Source organism: Lagopus muta, chromosome 5, assembly GCF_023343835.1.
Source record: "Lagopus muta isolate bLagMut1 chromosome 5, bLagMut1 primary, whole genome shotgun sequence".
Classification (NCBI taxonomy): domain Eukaryota; kingdom Metazoa; phylum Chordata; class Aves; order Galliformes; family Phasianidae; genus Lagopus; species Lagopus muta.
The window spans coordinates 1247157-1266458 of record NC_064437.1 but is presented as its reverse complement, the minus strand read 5'-3'; the positions used below and the strand labels follow the sequence as shown (position 1 = coordinate 1266458).

Genomic DNA, 19302 nt, shown 5'->3' with positions numbered 1-19302 from the left:
GAGAGATGACACAGAGTTACTTTAGGCTCAGCTTTGTTCCCTTGCCTTGGAGGAATGCTCTGCACATGAAGACCTTCACAACCAACAGCAAAGCAAATCAGATTGCGGAATTCAGTAACAGTTAAAATAATACTTGGCAAATCCTTAATGATTCTATTAATTCTAGGAAATACTCCATATAAAAGCCTCATAGAAAACCAGAAGGTTTATGCAACACCTGGCATATCAACAACTGCTCCATGACAGCTCTTGGAAACACACACTCTGTTTCAACACAACTCAGCGAGAAAGAACTGTATGGAAAAGCAGAGTTTGCTGCTGAACCTCAAGCAGAAACAAAGAAAGCAACTGCATTTCATGGTGGGCAGTGGATTGGTGTTTCTCAGTTCAGTTCCTGCCATTGTGACACAGGGATCTGATGGCTTGGGCCACCTGGGGGGCACCTTCCCTTCAGTGCATCACCCACCAGTTAAGACACAGCCCAAGCCTTGCTGGTGCCAGCTGAGCACAGTGTGTGGCTGCTGCTGCCAAACCTTCTGGAAATGGAAGCTAAAGGCACCTGGCGGGGCAAAGCAATGAATGAGGCCTCGATGAGAGATGTGCTGCCATATAAACTTCTATTGGAGTCTTATTTTAAAATACACCGACCCTGGCTTCACAGTGTGTGATTGGAAGGTATAAACGTAGCGTGAACCAAAAGAAGGTAGAGGGGAAATTAGACAGACATATAAAAGGAAACCGGTGATATTTGGAGCCTCGCAGGGCACAGACACATGCAGTGCACGGGATGGTGAGCTTTGTCAGCATTTCCTTCTGCCTATAAAAAAAGGGTGAATATTACGGTGTGATTCAGGAGCGGGGCACTGCGGCTCTGCAGAATACCTCCCTCTGCTCAGCATTCAGCGCAGCAAAAGTCTGTCCTTAACCAAACGGCGGTCACCCACATCCAGCCGAGAGCAAAACGAGCAACGAGGGGCTTCATCAGGAATTCTCTCAGATACGGCGGCGGCCGTTAACGGCGTGAGGAACAAGACTCCAGCCCCGCGTTCCCGTACAGCGGCCGCTCCGGGCAGGGCTGCGCGATTTGGGCTCCCAGCACCGCGCCTGCGGGGTTCTGCGCTGCTGCTGCGCGGTTCCTTCTCGGGGGGAGCGGCGCGGCCGCTGGGGCAGCATGCACGTGTGGGACGCGCGGAGCTGAGCCCAGCGCCCCGGGGCGGGCAGCGATGCTCCGAGAGCCAAACCCCCGCGGGCGGAGCTCCTTTAACGGCCGCTTACCTCAGCCGGGCGGGACGACCCTCGGCCGGGCGCCGTTGCGCTGCCGGCGGCCCCGGTAAAGGCGGCTCCCGATCTCGGTGCTCCCGACGGCCTCCGATAAACACGTTTTTACTTCGGGGTGTAACGCGACGGCGCTGCGCGCTCCTCGTGGTGCCGGTAAGGCGGGAGGAGGGCACTTCCATAGCGATCCGCTGCTGCTGGGTTTCACTCAGGCGTCTGGGGCACGGCTTTGCTGGCAGCGAAGGAGAAGGATGTTTACCCAGTCACAGTGGCAATTTCAGTTTATTGGAAGGCAGAGCGTTTATCTGAAGAAGCGCGGGGCTGCGATTGCTCATCCCGGCACTTACGACTCACCTACAGACTTGGCTGCTGTCAGCGTGTCGGTGTGGAGCCGAGGTGCTGCAGCAAAACGTTTCCATCCGAAGAACTCGAGGATTTAAATGAAACGTTTGTATGAATCTGTAGGAAGTCCCGGCTCAGGTCAGTGGAAGAGAACCCGCGTCCTCAACAGCGGGAGCGCTGCGTCCTCCCGTCTGCGCTGCGGACATCGGATTTGGCTCTGGATTCTCAGCAGGGTTTCCCCACGCTGCAGACCCGCTCCTTCTCTCCTCGCCATTCATTGGTGTGTCCTTAACTCCATCTCCTTGGTGCTCTCACAGCTGTTGGCTGCCCCATCCGAATGTGTGCCACAGCAGACTGCCACGGGACAGGGGAGAAAAATCCACCTGCAAAAGGTGAGGAAGGTGTCAGTGTTGGGCTCTAGGAAGCCTCAGACGTTTCCATCCTGTCTCTTACCCCTCCCTTCTTCTTCATTTCTTTCTTCATCTCTGCTCCCCAAAGAAACAGATCTTGTTCTGCGTTTGTTCTGTTTGCTTAGAGGTGACAGAGCTAAAAGGCGGATGGGATGGTGGTGAACAGGCTGGGGTGACACCCATGTGAGGTGGCTGGTTGGTTTCAGCAGCGTCAGAAACCCTGGGTAGGCAGCAGCAGTGGGCAGACAGCAGGCTGGGTGTGCAGGCAGCCTGAGCTGTGTGCCCTGGGCTACATCAGCACCTCTGCAGGCTGCCTGGCTGGCAGGAGCACATTGAGGAGTTCATGCTGCAAAAGAGGTGCAGGACTTCAGGGCTGTGACAGCTGCTGGAATGCAGCAAGTAAAAAAGGCATTTTGGGGAGAAATAGCACGTGTTCTCCCTTGAGAAGAAAATGAAGAGGGTTGAGAATTGGTGCTTCTATATACTGATTGTTCAAACGTCCTTGGCACGGCGTGTCCTTTCTGCTTCAGCTTCTGTTGAATTTTAGCTGTCACAAGGAGTTGAAGAAGTTTATTTTAAAATTGCAAGTGTGCAGTGCAGGAGGTCCAAAAGCAGAAATGAATGAGAAAAACCTTTGTCCTTTGCATGGGGGGGTACTGAGGGTCTGTTCTGGTTCTCTTTCGCAGCAAGGTTTTTGGTTCTGGGCTTGCAGAGCATCTTTGAGAGGGAAAGGAGGAAGTATGCCTCTCCTTGAAGCACCATGTCCAAGTGTCTGTGACTCTGTGTGCCAGGGGAGAGCCAGTGTAACATCCAGCTGCTGCTTAGGATTGCATCTGGTGCCACAGCTCAGCAGTGTTAGCAAGGAGAGTTCATTAATCAATCAGAAAGGACTGATGAAGGAAGGATTTTGAATTTTCTGAAGTTCTGAAATGATTTCTTTCCCACTTTTTAGGAACTGGTAAATGGTGATCATTTCTGTGGAGGGAGCAAAATGCAATTTGCATGGATTGTACCTGCCACAATTTGTTTGTTGATGTCCATCACAGCAGGTAAGATTTCGTTTTTATGTATATAGCAATTAGCACTTAAAAGAAGCACTGGGTAATTAGTGTTTTCATTTGGACACACCAGTAAACATCTTTCTTATTAGAGAGAGCAAAATCTGATGCTCAGTTAGGTTTACTTTCCTTAAGAGCCCATTGGTGCACTGCTACCATTGAGTGTCTTCCCATTCTTCATGGCAACATTCATTAAACAGCAGCGAAAAAAGCAGTTTAGATGAGTAGATTTTGCCCTGGGGGCTTTTTGGTGTGATCACTGGGAGTTAGGCTTTGGTTTCTGATCTCCATTTAATCCAACCAGTGAAGACTGGACAGTCATACATCGTGAGTTACAACTCAGAGACAAGAATCCTTATCCTTATGTGATAAACTTGGCACGACTGTCTTCCCAGAGGTAGCATGTTTTATGAGATAAGCAATATATCCATTTGAAAGGTTTGTTTTCCCGTTCTGTTGCAGAAGCGTGCAGTAAAGGAAATGTGTCTGCCAGCAAACTTCCCCACGGTGTTGCAGAAATATGTGAAAAAGGAAACATGACTGCTAACACTGCTGCTCACGTCCAGCCTGGAACCAACATTACCCTCTCATGCCAGCTAAAGCAACTGAAATACAGCGAGCAGTGCAAGATTGCTCTTTTCTTTAACAGTTCTGAACTGACTAGCAATTATGGCACTTCAGTAAGCAACACATTTCCAGTCAATACGTATGGCAAACACATGTTTACCTGCAAAATAGATTGTGAATACAAGAAAAAACTCATTTGTGGAATTGATATAGAGTCTGGAAGTAAGGAGAGTTTCACTGTTCCTTGTTCTTTCGGGTGTTCTGGGGTGCCTCTGAAGCAGAGGTTAGGAGCTCAGAGGGGTGGCCTCTCCTAGAGAAGGTGCTGTGTTGTATTGCTTTGATATCTGAAATGCTGCTGGCTGGAACCATGCAACACAACAGAGCCTTTCTCACCCTGAGTCCCAGCCCCCCATGGGGATGTGGGCATCTGGAGGGCTCTGTGTGATGTCTGTCTCTCTGCACCCGCTGTCTCTCACCTCTGACAAACCTCCCCTGCTGCTTTATATGTAGTGGCAACACTTGCATGTCAGCAGCTTGCTGCTCTCAACGTTTTAAAGGAAGAGACTGATCAGAATATCTGCTTAAGATCCTCCAGATCAGCCAAGAAATGTGTCATGTATCCAGGATGGGACGGATGGCAACCTTACCTGCACCTGGGACAAAGGAAGGTTTACACACATGAACACTACGTACGTGATACAGTAAGTAACATGGGGAAGTGGGTTCTTTAAAGCCTGTAATCACATCTTAGGGGGGTCTTCATGTTAGTTTTAGGTTGTTTGTTACAGATTTACCCTTTATCAACTCACACAAGAGCTGCTTTCTGAATACAAGGCTGCCATGATCACCAAAGACCTTTTCTGGTTACAGCCGTGTGCTGCACAGCAGTAGTTTAGTTACTTCTGGGTTAAGCACACTAAGAGAATATGCCAATTCATGGCTCCTTCATTGTAATAGGAAGTTTAATAGTAGAAGAAGCCTTAAATTGGCTGCTGTTTTCCCATCATGGATCTTCTCTACATAGAGATGTTGTGATTAACAATGCCAGCACCAGGAAACCTCAGTCCTGAGCCTCTCACTGTGTCTCACAGTTCAGCTAAGGAGATGGAGAGAGAACTTTTCCAAACTGTGTTATTTTTGCTTCCTCTTAAGGAACCAACAGCACTGTAGCTCTCTCTGGCTTTGCTGAGCTTTCCCTGAAATAGACTGCAGGCCTCTGCAGCAAGCCTTGAGCAAGGAACAGGCGGATTTATCTGCCACAGTGTACAAAAGGGTATTAACCAAGGGCTTTCCTTCTGTTCTAGGCTATCAGACGGGACTGACACCTTGTGCTTTTCAGAAGAAAGTCTGAGTAACAAGTTTGGCTGGCTGGTTCTGAGTACAAAGTTGAATTTTGAATCTACTTACAGACTTGTGGTTGTCGCCTCCAACAAGCTAGGAAGTGCTTTTTCTCAGCCACTTAAGTTCATGCTAATAGACGTAGGTAAGTGCCTCGCTTACCTTCTTTCAGTCAGCACTGGCTGTTTAGAGAAAGTGCAAACTGAGCACTCTGTCTTTGCTGTTCAAACCTGTCAGAGGAGGTATCCACCCATCCACCCATCCACCCATCCACCCATCCACCCATCCATCCATCCATCCATCCATCCATCCATCCATCCATCCATCCATCCATCCCTCCATCCCTCCATCCATCCACCCATCCACCCATCCATCTCAATCACCCGTTCTATTTACCTAGCCCTCCTTTACTTGCTGTGATGCACATCTGAGTGCTGCTTCTTTGTTTTGTTTCTGTTTTTGCTGCCAGTGAAACCACATCCTCCAAACCTTTTAGTGGAATTTGAAAACTCTGCAACAAACTGCACCTTGTTCTGGCACAGTGAAGTCCGAGGGCAGCACTGCAGAGCGAGATACCGTCCAGTTAGCAGTTCCACCTGGAACATGGTAATCCTCTTCTGAAGAATAAATTAAACTATGATCCTTGGATGCTCCTTTAATATTGTTATTTCTCTCTCAGGTCTGCTCTGTAGCATCTTAATTAAGAAAAACTATTGCCCGCTCCTCTAAGCCTCTATTGCTGGTCTGATACTGCAGGTATCAGATAAGATACCTGATAACTGATAATGAAGGTGCAACACTTAGCATGAAAAAAAGAAACACAAAACAACCTGCCATATATCAAGTATAAAGCACAACAAATCAGAGCTTATTTTGGCACACCACTACTAAAACGTGGTCATTTCTGCTCATTGTAGCTCAAGGCTTTGGGTGCACATTTTCCAAATGCTTGTGTCTTCTTTAATGCTGGTTGGAATCCTTAGCTTGTATTTTAAGTGCTAAAATGAAGGAACTGCTTGAAGTTGAGTAAAATGCATGAACATAGAACTCCTTATTAACTCCTATAATAACATATAGGAGTTAATATAAACTCCTGTTTCCCTGTGAGCTTAATGTTACATGTCCTTTATCTTCACTGAAGGTTGAAAATTTAGAGACTGAAAAATGCAGCCTTCAAGGTCTGGAGCCTCATACAGAGTATGAATTTCAAGTGAGCTGTAAAATTCATCCTGAGAGGGGACTGTGGAGTAACTGGAGTGCATTCCAATCCCAGACTCCAGAAGCAGGTAATATGATTTGTTACACCAAGCCTATGTAGCTAATGAATCCTAGAATGGCCTGGGTTGCAAAGGAGCACAACGCTCATCAGTTCCAACCCCTGCTGTGTGCAGGTCACCAACCAGCAGCCCAGGCTGCCCAGAGCCACATCCAGCCTGGCCTTGGATGCCTGCAGGGATGGGGCATCCACAGCCTCCTTGGGCAGCCTGTGAACAGTGCCTCACCACCCTCTGGGGGGGGGGAGCTCAGAACACTGTTTGCTTTTTGCTCCTGGTGAGAATCTGTAAATCCAGAAACAAAGCCAGCAGGGAAGTAAACTTCTATAACACAACAGGTCCTTTTTGTGAATGGAAAACAATCAGTTCACGTTTCTGATGAAGCAGGAATTTCAGGAGGTCATTGAGAAGTTCTGAAGGATGTATTCTTTCCACATGATTGAAGGTTGGAGGAATTTTCTGTGCCTTGCGCAGGGGGTTTGCAGCCTGTCACACTGCTGGAAAAGCCAGAGAAATCTGTGCTGCTTAACTGGGAAAAGGAAAACGTTTCGCATTGGTTTCTATCAAAGCATTTGCAGAATTACTGCAGCAATCCCACACAAAAGGCAGCACGGCTGGCAGGGGACACTCAGTCACTGAGGAACATCACCTTTGGGACACACACGCTGGGTTCATGAGCCTGCTGGGCACTTTGCTGAGGAGCTGGGCCCAGAAAACTGCTTCTTCTGGTTCAGTTCAGTTACAGGTTGTGACAAAATGGTTTAAATCTGCTGATTCATCTTTTCCTGAGTAAAGAAAATATTTTGTTTAGAGAATTGCCAGCTAGCTCTCTCCTCTAAACAGTGCAGTCACTGGAGATCTCTGCAGCCTTAATGGGTGAGGACTTGGCATTTCACAGTGCTACCCCACCATGAATGAGAACATGAGAGCACAGCATTTCTGCTTGGTGGGACTGCACAGCAGAGTCCAGGGGATGCAGCACAGACACGAGCTCAATTCTCCTCTTTTACACCAATTCTAACACCAGAAGCCTTCGGTCAGATGCAGGTCCTCATCTGCACACCCAACTCCTGCATGTTCTTATGGAAGAAGAAAGCTTCTCAAGAAGAATCTCAGCGCAGATGCGTTGCCTTCTTTGGCATCCCCTCCTTTCATCTCGTGGTTGGCTTTCATTGCTCTTTTCTTGTGAATTACTACCAGCTCTCCAGGCTCCTCCATCTATTACTCATGCTGTTTACCACTTCTGCCAGCAACAGTTTCTGTAAGAAGCATTGATTGATGCAAAAGGTGCGAACTTCTTCCCTCCCCCACCTTCCTCTCAACAGTTTTCTTAACCTTTTCAATGCACTCAGCGTTGCTATGGTGTCTGTGGTCATCACCCCTCTTTCCCCAGCCGGTGCTGCAGAATAAGACTCTCCTCAACGGCTCAGGGAATGTTTCTGATGAGGGAGGTGAGGCTGCAGACGATGAGCAAAACGTGCATAATTCTTCCTCTTCTTCAAAATAGCTGAAGTTTTCACACTCCTTTGGCCTCCAGCGAATTCAAGACTGCACCTTTTATACTTAGAAGCTGTTTTTTTTCCCCATGTTTTCCAGGCCACAAAACTTGCTTTCTGCAGACACTTCAGTGACGTGAGCCTTTCTTTTCCACCTGATTTCTGTGGTTCATGTGTGAAAAGAGCCTTAAAATCTGGGCTGCCGTTCCACAGATACAATCTGTTTTCTTCCCTCCTGCTTTGAACTTGCCCCCTGCTCACACTGAGTGCATTCTGCTTGCATTTCTTCTGTGCATCCCATGGTTCCATAGAATCACAGAATCGAGGCTGGAAACGACCTGCGAGATCAAGGTTTGTTTTCTGTTGTTTTCTTTCTTTTTTTCTATTTCCACTCACTATTATAAGCAGGGCAAATAGTTCTTAACATTGCTGGCACTGAGGATTTTTTCTGCCTTTAAGAAATAGCAGACAGCCTCAGCCCCAGTCTAAATAGGGCTGTGCATCAGTTGCCTGCTGTTAGGTTATTAGAAACGCTTCTTTGATTTTGATGAGTTAATTGTGCTCAAGGACCTTGAGGAGCCAAGCTTTGTCACACTGCCTTTCTTCGTATCTCTTTATCCAACTCCGAATTGTTGCAGCACGTTGTTTATTAGCTTTTGCAGTCAAAAACAGTAGGGTTCAGTGAGTATCATTTTAAACATCGAGGGATTTCAGGAAGCATCTTCCTTGGACCTTCATCCACCTCAACTTTTGTGCAAAGATGAGAGCTAATACTGTCCCTTTGATTTATAGGCTTTCTTGGAAGTCAGTGGTTCCTGAGTGCAGAATAAAGGCTCAGGCAGACCAGAACCCCTCTTACTGAGATGGTTTCTTCTTTGTGACTGCGGCCATTGGGCAGTCAGCACTGCAGCTGAACTCCAGCTGTAATAGCAAATATAAGCTCAAAATACAAAATGATGCTTTTAGGACTACAGCACTTGCATGATTTCTGAGGTTCCAAATCACAGCATCACAGAATTGTAGGGGTTGGAAGGGACCTCCAGAGATCATCGAGTCCAACCCCCTGCCAAAGCAGGTTCCCTACAGCAGGTAGCACAGGTCGGCATTTTGTGGACTATTTGATGTCTTGTTTGCTTCAAAACACCGTCATTAATTCTGTTTCTTTTCTTTCCCAACCAGTGCCTACTGGGCTCTTAGATGTCTGGTACAAAAAGCAGGATATAGACTCTCAAATGCAGAACATTTCTCTTTTTTGGAAGGTAAGTTAAGGGAAACTTGGCATATGCAGAAATAATGAGCAGCTTTGGAGGGGGAACCATATGTAATGTGTTTGCAGGAAAGGAGTTGAACCAGGGCACAGCAGTGCTTTGTCCAGAGCTATGTAATTACTCAGAACAACTCTACTACCCAAGACCTTCCTCATTTTCTACCTTACTGTATACAGTCAGAACACAAATCATTGGAGGAGAGGGGGATGCTGTGCCCCATGTGATCAGTAGGCAGCTACTTCACATGCGTGCCTTGGACTATGAACTCCTTTTAGAGGAGCTTCTGCTCTGAGATGAAGAGCAGGGTGATGAAGAACGGGGGAGACAGAGGAGCTGAGTCATTCTAACTGGCTCTCCCTTAAAGTAACCAAATTCTGTACAGCTTTTAAAAGGCTGGATATAGCCTGGGTGATTTCAGCTGCTCTGTCCACATTGGTGCTTTGCCCATGGTCAGCTGAATCCCTTGTTATACTGCAGAAGCAGACAGAAAACATGTCTCTGTACAGGTGTGAAGCAGGAGATGGGCACATGCAGAATAGTTGGCCAATGATACAACTGTAGATCTGAAACTGGACAAGCTCAGAGCAAGTGTTTCCATACAGAAAGGGCAGAGCTTTCAGAAAGCTGGTGAATGAGGCCCTATAAGAAAGTGAGTTTTTCCTTATTGTAAAACCATAGAATGGATTGGGTTGGAAGGGACCCCAAGGATCATCAAGTTTCAGCCTCCCCCCCAATGCAGGGCCACCAACCTCCACATTTCACAGCAGCCCAGGCTGCCCAGGGCCCCATCCAACCTGGCCTTGAACACCTCCAGGGATGGACGGGGCATCACAGCCTCTCTGGGCAGCTGTTCCAGCACCTCACCACTCTCACAGCAAACAATTTCCCCCTGACATCCAACCTACATCTTCCCTCCTTCAACTTCAAACCATTTCCCCGTATCCAACCTAAATCTCCCCTCTTTAAGTTTGGAACCATTTCCCCTTGTCCTATCAGCACAGACCCTGCTGCAGTGAAAGTAAGTTTGTTTTTAGGCAGCAAGGAGCTGAAGAGCTTCACTAGACTGGAATTACACAGGAAAAATAAGAAATAGATAAGAAATAGATATGCAACCTCTAGAAGGAATCTCAGCTAAAATGTATGCTCTTGTCACTACCATTAGGGAATTAATTCACTTCAGTTACAATTTTGCTTTAAAACAAACAAAACCAGCAATCAAATATGAAGACATCTGACACTACATAGAAGAAGGTAATGGATTTAATGAGGGAGAGACTGCAAGGGTCCTTCTTTCTGAGAGCTGCAGCTGGTAGTGGGGAACTCCATTTAGCAGCTGAACACTACGAAATGGGAAACATCTTTGTGCAAGCACCAAGTTGTTGGAAAGCCATGTTTCTTTCCACTTTTAAGAGAGGAGAAAGTAAAAACCAATTGTTTGTTACCAAAGAACATTAGCTGGTATTTGCTATTGTCCAGCAAGTGATGCTGTCGCTGTAAGGAATTTCTTTACTATGATGGGAACAAAAAGGGAGGAATAAAATACCTTCAAGTGAAAGCTCCTCTCTTAAGGCAGGTAGCTTGAGCATTCGAACTAGGGAGGAGCTTTGAAGCCACCATCTGCCACGAGCCTGTATATTAAAGGGCTGATAGGGGCAGACTGATGGTAGCACAGAGCTGGTAGCAAATCTGGTGATCTTTCTGACTTTTTAATGATGATCACCAGCTCCTAGGAGGCACTGAAACCTTACTTTGGACTTAATCTTTCCTGGAAAGGAAAAAAAACCATGTTGATTCATTCATGCCAGGAAATAACAAGTGTCCCAACCGCCTTCACGGCAGGTTCTGAAATGAGGCTTTGCCTCCTTCATCGCCTCACGTGGAAAAGGCTCTGCAGCTGTTGCTCGTTGGGAATCTCACAATGAATGGGCAAAAAAAAACCATCTGCAGGCAGATGTGTGTGAGCTCCTCCTTGCTCAGGAGGGTCTGTAAGTGTAACAGAAATCTCTCTTCTGAGAGAAGGTCTGGTTCTAAGCGGATGGAGGATTTGGTTCCTGGTGGCCAAATCAGCTGAACGATCCACTCACTGTCAGTGGCTGAAGAGAAGCCTTTTGTTTTCCTGCACTTAACCCCCATGTGGAACGCTGATACTGCAGCTATGTGACACACGTTTGTCCTGCAGAGAGGCAGCAAACCTGGAACAGCTGGCTGTCTGAGCACAGGAAGACAAACCAGTGCCTCCTTCCCTGAGCAGGTTTAAAACATCAATCTGGTACCATCAGAATTTTCTGCAGGACAATCCATGTAATCCATCCAATTCCAGGCTTTTCCCTTGACTAAAAATGTACCAAGCACATCTTCTTTGCAGGCTCTGCAGAAGTCAGAGGCAAGAGGAAAAATCCTGCATTACACAGTGACCTTTGAAGCACTAAGCCATGGGGAGCCCAAAGCAACAGAAACAACCACACAAACCAGTTACACCAAAGCTGCTCCAAAGATGGACTACAAGATAACAGTCACTGCTGATAACTCGAGGGGAAGCTCACCTCCTGCATCCATCCTGACCAACCTGAGCATCCAAGGTAAAGCCTTCCACTGTTCTCAGCCACTGGAAATCACCTCAGCTCTGCTTTGCACTGCTCACAGCTACGTACCACAAAAGCATTCAGATTCTGCCACTTGGTGCTCCTTCATGTTGATCTGCACACATCTCCAGGGATCCGCAGTGACCGCAGTTCAGATCCACTCACAAATGTGGTCAAGGACTGCAGTGTGGTTTCCTGATGAGCCAAGTTGCCCTCAGTCAGCACTGCCATAACTTTAACCCCTCCTGCTGACAGTGCAAGCCACCCAGGCGCCTGACACAGCAGACATCTAACTATGAAAAAAAAGAAGAGTAATGGCTTCTTTTCATTTGTTTTGTGTGAGGGGAGGCAGAACTGAAGGGAGTGTGATGGCAAGTGGTAAAAACCAGGTATCAAACTTACCACGTCACCTTAAGGCTGAGGCAAATCTGTGCTGACGGTGTGGTTTCTGTTTGGCTGTTCTCTCTCCCATGACAGATTTACCCTCTCCTCAGAACGTCTCTGCTGTGGCGATGGGAAATAACAGCATCTTGGTCAGCTGGAAACCTCCCATTAAATCCACTGCATCCATCAATGGGTACGTTGTGGAATGGATAAACACCCATAGGAAGAGCAGCCTGGAGCCCCATCCAAGCTGGATAAGACTTGTTGCATCCAACCTGTCTATAGTGATACCAGGTGAGCAGCACAGAGAAGCAGGATATTGTTGATGTACTATTTTAATTGTGAAAGCCTTTCAAGGAACAAGTCAGACTCTAATTGTTACTAATGCAGCATAAGAGACTGTCACGTTTAAAGCCTTTTACATGGGAGGAAAAAAACGAGTGGTTTGGCAGTCCCTCAAATGAGATTTGCCTGGTAAGTGGAATGCCTCAGAAAAAAATAAATAAAATCAGTCCTTCTGAAACGCAGTAAGACAAAGAACAGAGATTTAAGAAGAGAATCATAGAACGGCTTGGGTTGGAAGGGACCTCAAGGATCAAGAGCATTCCCATCTCCTAGTTGTTCATAGAATCACAGCATGGCCTGGGTTGCAAAGGAGCACAACGCTCATCAGTTCCAACCCCTGCTGTGTGCAGGTCACAACCAGCAGCCCAGGCTGCCCAGAGCCACATCCAGCCTGGCCTTGAATGCCTCCCATTGTTGGTCACTGACCCAAACGGAACTACAGCAGCAATATTCTTTATCCTAGATGGCTTCAAAGTTACAATTAGAGTGCTGCTGCTATTCCAGTTAGTCCTTCCTACATTGCCTTGGTGCTGTGCCTCCCAGGGTTTTAAATCCCTGCTCTCAAGCAAGCAGAAGAAAAATAACACATTCATGCCATTACTTTGTACCCTGCTTTAAGAAAGGGAAGCATTAATTACTGTCGCTCTACCATAGCCCACGTTAAGGCCTGGGGACAGATCTGAGCAGGTGAATATTTTAGCCCTAACTGTGAATATTTTAATGGGATAATTCTTTCTGTTTCTCCATGTAGAGCACATAGAAGATAACGTGTGCTATCACATTACTGTGTTTGCGCTGTATCAGGACAGAGCTGGGCAAGTCAAATCAGTGAGGGGATACTCGAGAGAAAAAGGTAATGCAGTAATTCTCTTTCACATTGTTTAAAGCCAGCTTAAACTGCTCAGCATTAAAAGTTGCACGTTATGTTATGTTTTGTAGCACCATCAGCTGGGCCACAAGTGTCCACAAAGCCACAGACAAACGGCGTCTTGGTTTGGTGGGAAGAAATCCCTTCCCACCAGCAGATGGGCTGCATCACACAGTACAATATATACCTGCAAAAAAAGAACAGTAACGTGGATCCTTACGTCTATGGTAGGAACCTGGTAAAAACAACGTGATGTGCAAGTGCTGTTTATTGAGGGGAGAGGGGTGGTGAAGAAAGAGGCTGCAGGAAGGAGCCCCAGGCAGCTCACCTGGCAGCAAGATCCAGTTCTCTGCTACAGCTGCTCACGAACAAGGCTGCATTTTCATACTCATACATTAAGGTAGACAATTCTCAGTTATTCTGAATGAAAAAAATTCTCCCCTTCTTTTTTTTTTTTTTCTTTTTGTTATTTTCATAAGTCACAGCGCTGTAATTATCAGCAAGGTATGAATAACAGACTTGCTAAGAGCTGTATTCAACAAACATCAGCATGGTGAGACACAGCAGGTAACAGGCACTGCCTTCCTGCACTTGGATGCCCTCCCTGTGCACGGCCTTTTTCTCCACGTGTGTAACTCCCATGCTTCCCTCCAGGACAAGGAACGCTTTTTCTTCTCTTATTCAGGAGTTACACAGCAGCTTTTAATGGATGTTTTGTAGTTCCACCATGCAAACCTCATTTTAGATTTAGACACTGATTTACCAAACTACAATAATCCAAGGACAGGGCAGCCAGTGCTGCGCAGCATCTGTTCTACTGCGTGCAGTGCGACAGGTCTCACAACAGCCCCAATGGCCTGAGCTCTCTATAGCCCCTCCTACAGCCCTTCCAAGGACTCAGTGACATAGACAAGGAGGTTACTTACAGCAATAGAGAACTTCTGCACGTTCCGCCTTCTGGAAACACAATTCTTAGAGTTAAATGCAGTAAGAACACATGCTAGGATTTTTATTTGCTTTTCCCTTTTTCTCTTTCAGCCATTTGTAATACGACATCCCAGCATTCGTTTTACATCACAGACCTACAGCGTGGGGAGTGTTATGTCCTGTGGATGACAGCACTGACAGATGCTGGAGAAAGCCCCTGGGGAAACAGCGAGCTGGTCTGCTTGGAAAGTAAGGAGCCTGCTGGGGGAGAGGGACCAACAGAGTCCTGCGTGTGGTCCCTGCTTCTGCGCTGCCCAGGGGCTGCAAAAACAAATCTGTGCCCTGTGTCAGTGGGAGGTTCAGTTCTAGAAGGTCAGCAATCATGTATTTTGGATTATGCACTGCCTACCTCAACAGTTGTAGACATTCTAACGTTATAAAGTACTGTTGTGCTCAAATGTCAGCGCTTCATTCAGACCCCTGATTTAAAACCTCAAACTTCTGGTATTCTTTACAAGCTCAAGCTATGAGTGCTGTCCAGATTGAACTAGAATAAACTTTTCTTCATTAAAACAAGGTTAAAATGTCCGTTCCTTGTTCCAGGTGCAGTGGACTGGATTATTGTGCTCACCTGCAGCTTCTTCATACTCTCAGCCTGCATTTGCTCCCTGCGTCCTGCAAGAAAACTGTGAGTGGATCGATGCATTGCATTCCAGTAACACGTGGGAGTTTTGCTAGAGGGCACATTAACGAGCTCTGGAGACATTTTGGGGAACAGGGAGGATTGTTTTGAACAAAGGTTTTGGATAATGAGAGTGGTAACAACACCACACTGTGTTACGAGATAGCTATAGATAGCTATAGTTCACATCATGAGTTTGTAACAGAGATCTTAAGGCCAGCTTCCACTGAACCCAAGCTGGTACAAACCTTGGTCACTTCCTGAGAAGGAAGTCAGAGCCTGTGACAAAAAGCCCTTTTTCTTTAAAGCAACATAAACACATCCCCAACCCGATTTTCCAGGGCTGAGTTCATGGCTGTGCTGAGCATGCTCTGCTGTTAGTCATGCACACCTAATGAGGGCTGGCTGCAGGACGATGCTGTGCTGCACTGGTTTTTGCTAAGTCAGTACTTGCTCAGTGTTACCTCACTGCTGGCTTTGCACCTGGAAATATTAGCATCTGGAACAGCCAAAACCAAACACGCTGGAGACTACAGACCAGTGGGCAACAATATGTGCTCATAAGTGGAGTCCTGGCCAAAAGCATTTGAAAAAGTGGAAACTCGATGCTGCGCAGTCTCCAATCAGCCAAAATTGCTGCGTCCTCAGAAACTTGGGCAGGCTCTGCCAGTCCCACCCAGCCCGAGTTTCTGCTATTCTGTAGCAACGCAGACTCATTACGCAGAATCTTCAGTAATTGCACTCACAAACAGCACATTCCAGCTCAGCAGAACTCGCAGGTATTGGCATTTGTGCTTTTAACTTCACCTGTTCCATCCGCAGATTACTCTTGCTCTTTTCTGCCGCTGTACCTCAGTGGTACAACAAAGCCATTCCAGATCCAGCTAACGCTACATGGGCTAAGAACGACAAGTCTAGGAAGGTAAATCAGACCTTTTTTTTTCCTTCTAACCCCATCATCTTCAGCAGAAAAAGCATCAGAGCTATGCGAATCAGTTGCCTCTTAACAGAGCAAGTCCTGCACTTTCTGGCACGGAAGCAGCTCTGCTCTGTATTGTGTTACACGTAGTGTGCATCACACACAGACTGCAGAAGTGTGCAGGGCTATTTGCTGCTTAGCAGTGGTGGAGATGCCTGCATTTCGGGGCTGGGTGGGAGGGCACAAGGCACCGAGTGCAGGATTAATGAGCGCTGCTGTACGCGTGCCCCCCCAGCAGGGTGAGCTGAGCGTGCCTTCCAGTCTGCTCTTACACAACATCAGCAGCTTTGAAGAGCCTGAAACAACAGAAGTAGAGGAAAGCTTTGTGCAGACAGACTGCCAGGTTTTCCAGGACAGGCTCATCTTCAGCAGCAGCAGCAATCGTGACTGGCAACTGAAAAGCAGCTTTGAGAAGCAGGAGTCGGAGTACAGGCCTCTACCCAGCACCACAGATGGAGATGGTTACGAGCATCAGCTTCCCGACTTGTACAAGAAGATGGTGCTGGAAGTGACAGAGCAAACACAACCCGTTTCTGAGTACATTGCTACTACAGTCACTGACAGAGCTACAGCCTACCTGCCCTCAGCCATCTCACCACTGGTCACAGACACTACTGAAGACGACCCTGAACTTGAGTATAATCCCATCTCTGTCTTCCCAACAACTTTTTTGCCACCAGAATTTTCCTATGGAGGGAAACTGAATTTGGATACGGTGAGACTGAACTGCAGCTCTTTCACAAGGTAGGCTGTCAGGGTGGCACATCAGCCTGGCCCGGATGTTTGCACTTTAACCAAGTACTGCAGTGTGTTTCGTTGCAGCTAGGACAGCAACTTGCATGTCACACCTTCAGGTAACACAACCCAACTCACAAACCTTTCCAGGTTCTAAGTCATGCCTTACTTTACAGCGCAGCAGCTCTTCACACAGAGCACGCTCAAGGTAGAATTAAAGACAAAAATCCAAATTGCTGGGGCTGTCAGCAGGCTTCTCGAGATTAATTGCTCAGGCTGCCTGCAGAGAGCCAGAGCTGCCACAGGTTCCTGCCCCCCTGCCTGAACACAAGGCTGGTTTGAACTCCACCAGACAAGCTAAAAATCATCCGAAATATTGCTCGTCCAGGAACAGCAAGGATGTATTTCAGTAAGGTCAGACCTCAGCAGCTGACCAGGTCATGGTTGCACTGCGCTCCAGCTGCACACAGCAGGTCAGAAATGCGACATCTGAGCATCTTTTGCCAAGCCAACATGCTCAGTACCCAGCAGACAGCATTCCTCACTACTGCCTTCATACAGACACACCTTTCAGCCCCACTGACAATGGTGCTACAGCCCCACAGGGGCACTGAAGGATCCCTAACTGGATTGAACTTTGCAGCCCTGCTGCAAAACCAGTCAGAGCAAACCTGCCTTCAGGGCTCAGCACAGAAGGGATCCTCACCAGAAATAAAGAAGCAGGCACCATGTGCACACAGTAAGTCAGATGGGCTGCTGAGAATTTTAATGATTTATTGAAGTATTCTAATTACAGGCTTGAAGTATGTGTTACACATTTAATGACTTTGTTTACTACGTGCGTATATTATTTATAAATAGAATGTTGGAAACCTGAAATTTGGTTGTTGTTGTTTTCTATGGTCAAGCTCAAGCGCTAGGCTGCAGGCAGGCACAGAATAAAGCACCTTTAATGACAAAGCTGGAGGTTTGTGGCTGGAGAGGGTCATCCAGATTTGAGCTCATCTGGAGCAGAACGCTTTGCCTCCTCCCATGAGGATTCAGGTGGCTGCTCCCACCCACAGCTGGCTGGCTGAACAAGCTGTTAAGCAGTGGCATAGACTCAGGACAAAAGCCTTGCATGACACTCAGTGCACCTGTACTAAAAGAGCCATGAGGTGACCCTTAGCTGCAAGCATCACCTTTCTAAACTGCAACACAAACATACCTGCATCTCGAGGCTGCTGCTTCGAGACCACATCCTTTCCCACTGCATTTCACTTGAAATAAAAAAGTAAACCGAAGCATTAGGGAGATCTCTACTTGCTGTTTTCTACAGGGGGTCCACAAACTCCTGTGATCCAAATCCAAACATTCGGCACGACACCGCTGTGATTTTTTAACACCTGAACGCACTGCCTTCTAGCTTGGTGCCAAAACACAAAGGCTTATTAACACCACTACGTTATGGCGTTCTCTGCCTGTGTACTGCAGCAGTAGCTCTGCAGCAGGGCACCCACAAAAAGGCAGTGCATGTGCCCAGCACCTGCATTGTGCCAGAGAACAAGCACTGCATCGCAGTGCTGCCCTGGAAAGTGGCTTGATGGTAAGAAACTGAGGAGTAAGGAAACGCTGAACAAAATTCCTGCTCACGGAGCTTCCCAAAGCAAAGTGCTTGGGAGAGCCCAAGAAGTAACACCGCAGGTACTAGCAACAGGACAAGCTGCATGAGCACCAGCATGCTGCCCTCCAGCACCTTGTGCTGCTTCAGGGCTCCTCTATAGCACTGAGACAGATTCTGAAGTGCTCCTGGCAGTGTTCGCCTGTCTGCCTGTGCTCAGCATGTGCTGCTGCCTCTCAGCACTGCTCCGGCACCCAGCACTGTGCTCACCTGCAGCAGGATGCAGCCAAGCCCCTTTGCAGACATGGCAAGGGATTGCTCTCACTATGGGCCATTCTTCCCATCAACGACCTCAGCAGTCCTCTGTGGATGGGAATACTTACCTTTGCTGTCCAACCATATGACACGGGCTCACCACGCTCATGGCAGGGGTTGTGCATTGAAAAAGTGATTTCCAGAGGTAGCAACAGATGCTCACAGCCAGGCCTCTTGTCCAGGAGCAGCACGCACACATCTCTGTCAGGACAGCCCCCCAAGTCTGCCCCACCGCAGCACCAACACAAAGCGCTCCCACAATTTCCATAGGGGTGCCAGAACAGGATTTGTTGATGTGCAGATTTGCAAATCAGATACAAGGAAGCTTCACAGCAGCTCCTGCAGTGCAGCCCACGTCACAGAATTACCAGAGGGTCAGCTCTGAGCTGTATTTCAGAATGGCGTTTCCTCTTTGGTACTTGCTCATAGCTCACTGCTGCCTCCCTGCTGGCCAGGAGCTCTGGGCTCAGCTGCTCACAGCCACACTCACACAGCACAGCAGAGGGAAGATGCATTTCCATAGGAAAAACGGCTTTCAGCAGCGGCCCAGAAGCAATCTGCAGATCAGCTGCCTCCACTTGGCATCTTCATCCCAAACCAGCAAACGTGCACTGCCATCCATCACTAAACAAAACGGCTGCACGCAGGCAGCAATGGCTGTTCCATCCAGCCCTGCACTGCTGCCACCCCCCAGCAGGCTGCAGCCTGTATCACACACCCTCATCACCGAGCCAGACCTTCAGCCGCTGCTTTTTCATAGAAGCAATGCTTCTACTTGCTCTCCATGCAAGACAGCAGGAATCTATTTCCTCACCTCTAACTCAGTGCTGTGGCTCAGAGCCAAGACCAAGCAGCCT

The 19302-nt window shown here is 47.6% G+C and overlaps 1 protein-coding gene across 2 annotated transcripts; it reads left to right on the top strand.

The window, feature by feature from the left end:
* Positions 1 to 1290: 1290 nt before the first annotated feature.
* On the top strand, positions 1291 to 18357 carry IL12RB2 (interleukin 12 receptor subunit beta 2). Of its 2 annotated transcripts, none has more exons than XM_048944281.1 (16): positions 1291 to 2009; positions 2980 to 3076; positions 3548 to 3874; positions 4239 to 4353; positions 4957 to 5135; positions 5460 to 5596; positions 6132 to 6276; positions 8940 to 9019; positions 11394 to 11607; positions 12088 to 12288; positions 13091 to 13192; positions 13279 to 13434; positions 14246 to 14383; positions 14738 to 14822; positions 15639 to 15738; positions 16034 to 18357. In XM_048944281.1, exons 1-16 carry the CDS (start codon positions 1716 to 1718, stop codon positions 16541 to 16543), a joined length of 2880 nt encoding a protein of 959 aa, XP_048800238.1. In that variant the 5' UTR covers positions 1291 to 1715; the 3' UTR covers positions 16544 to 18357. The 2 variants fall into 2 exon arrangements, with proteins under 2 accessions (XP_048800238.1, XP_048800237.1); XM_048944280.1 differs by having other exon boundaries at positions 16031 to 18357.
* Positions 18358 to 19302: the final 945 nt, after the last annotated feature.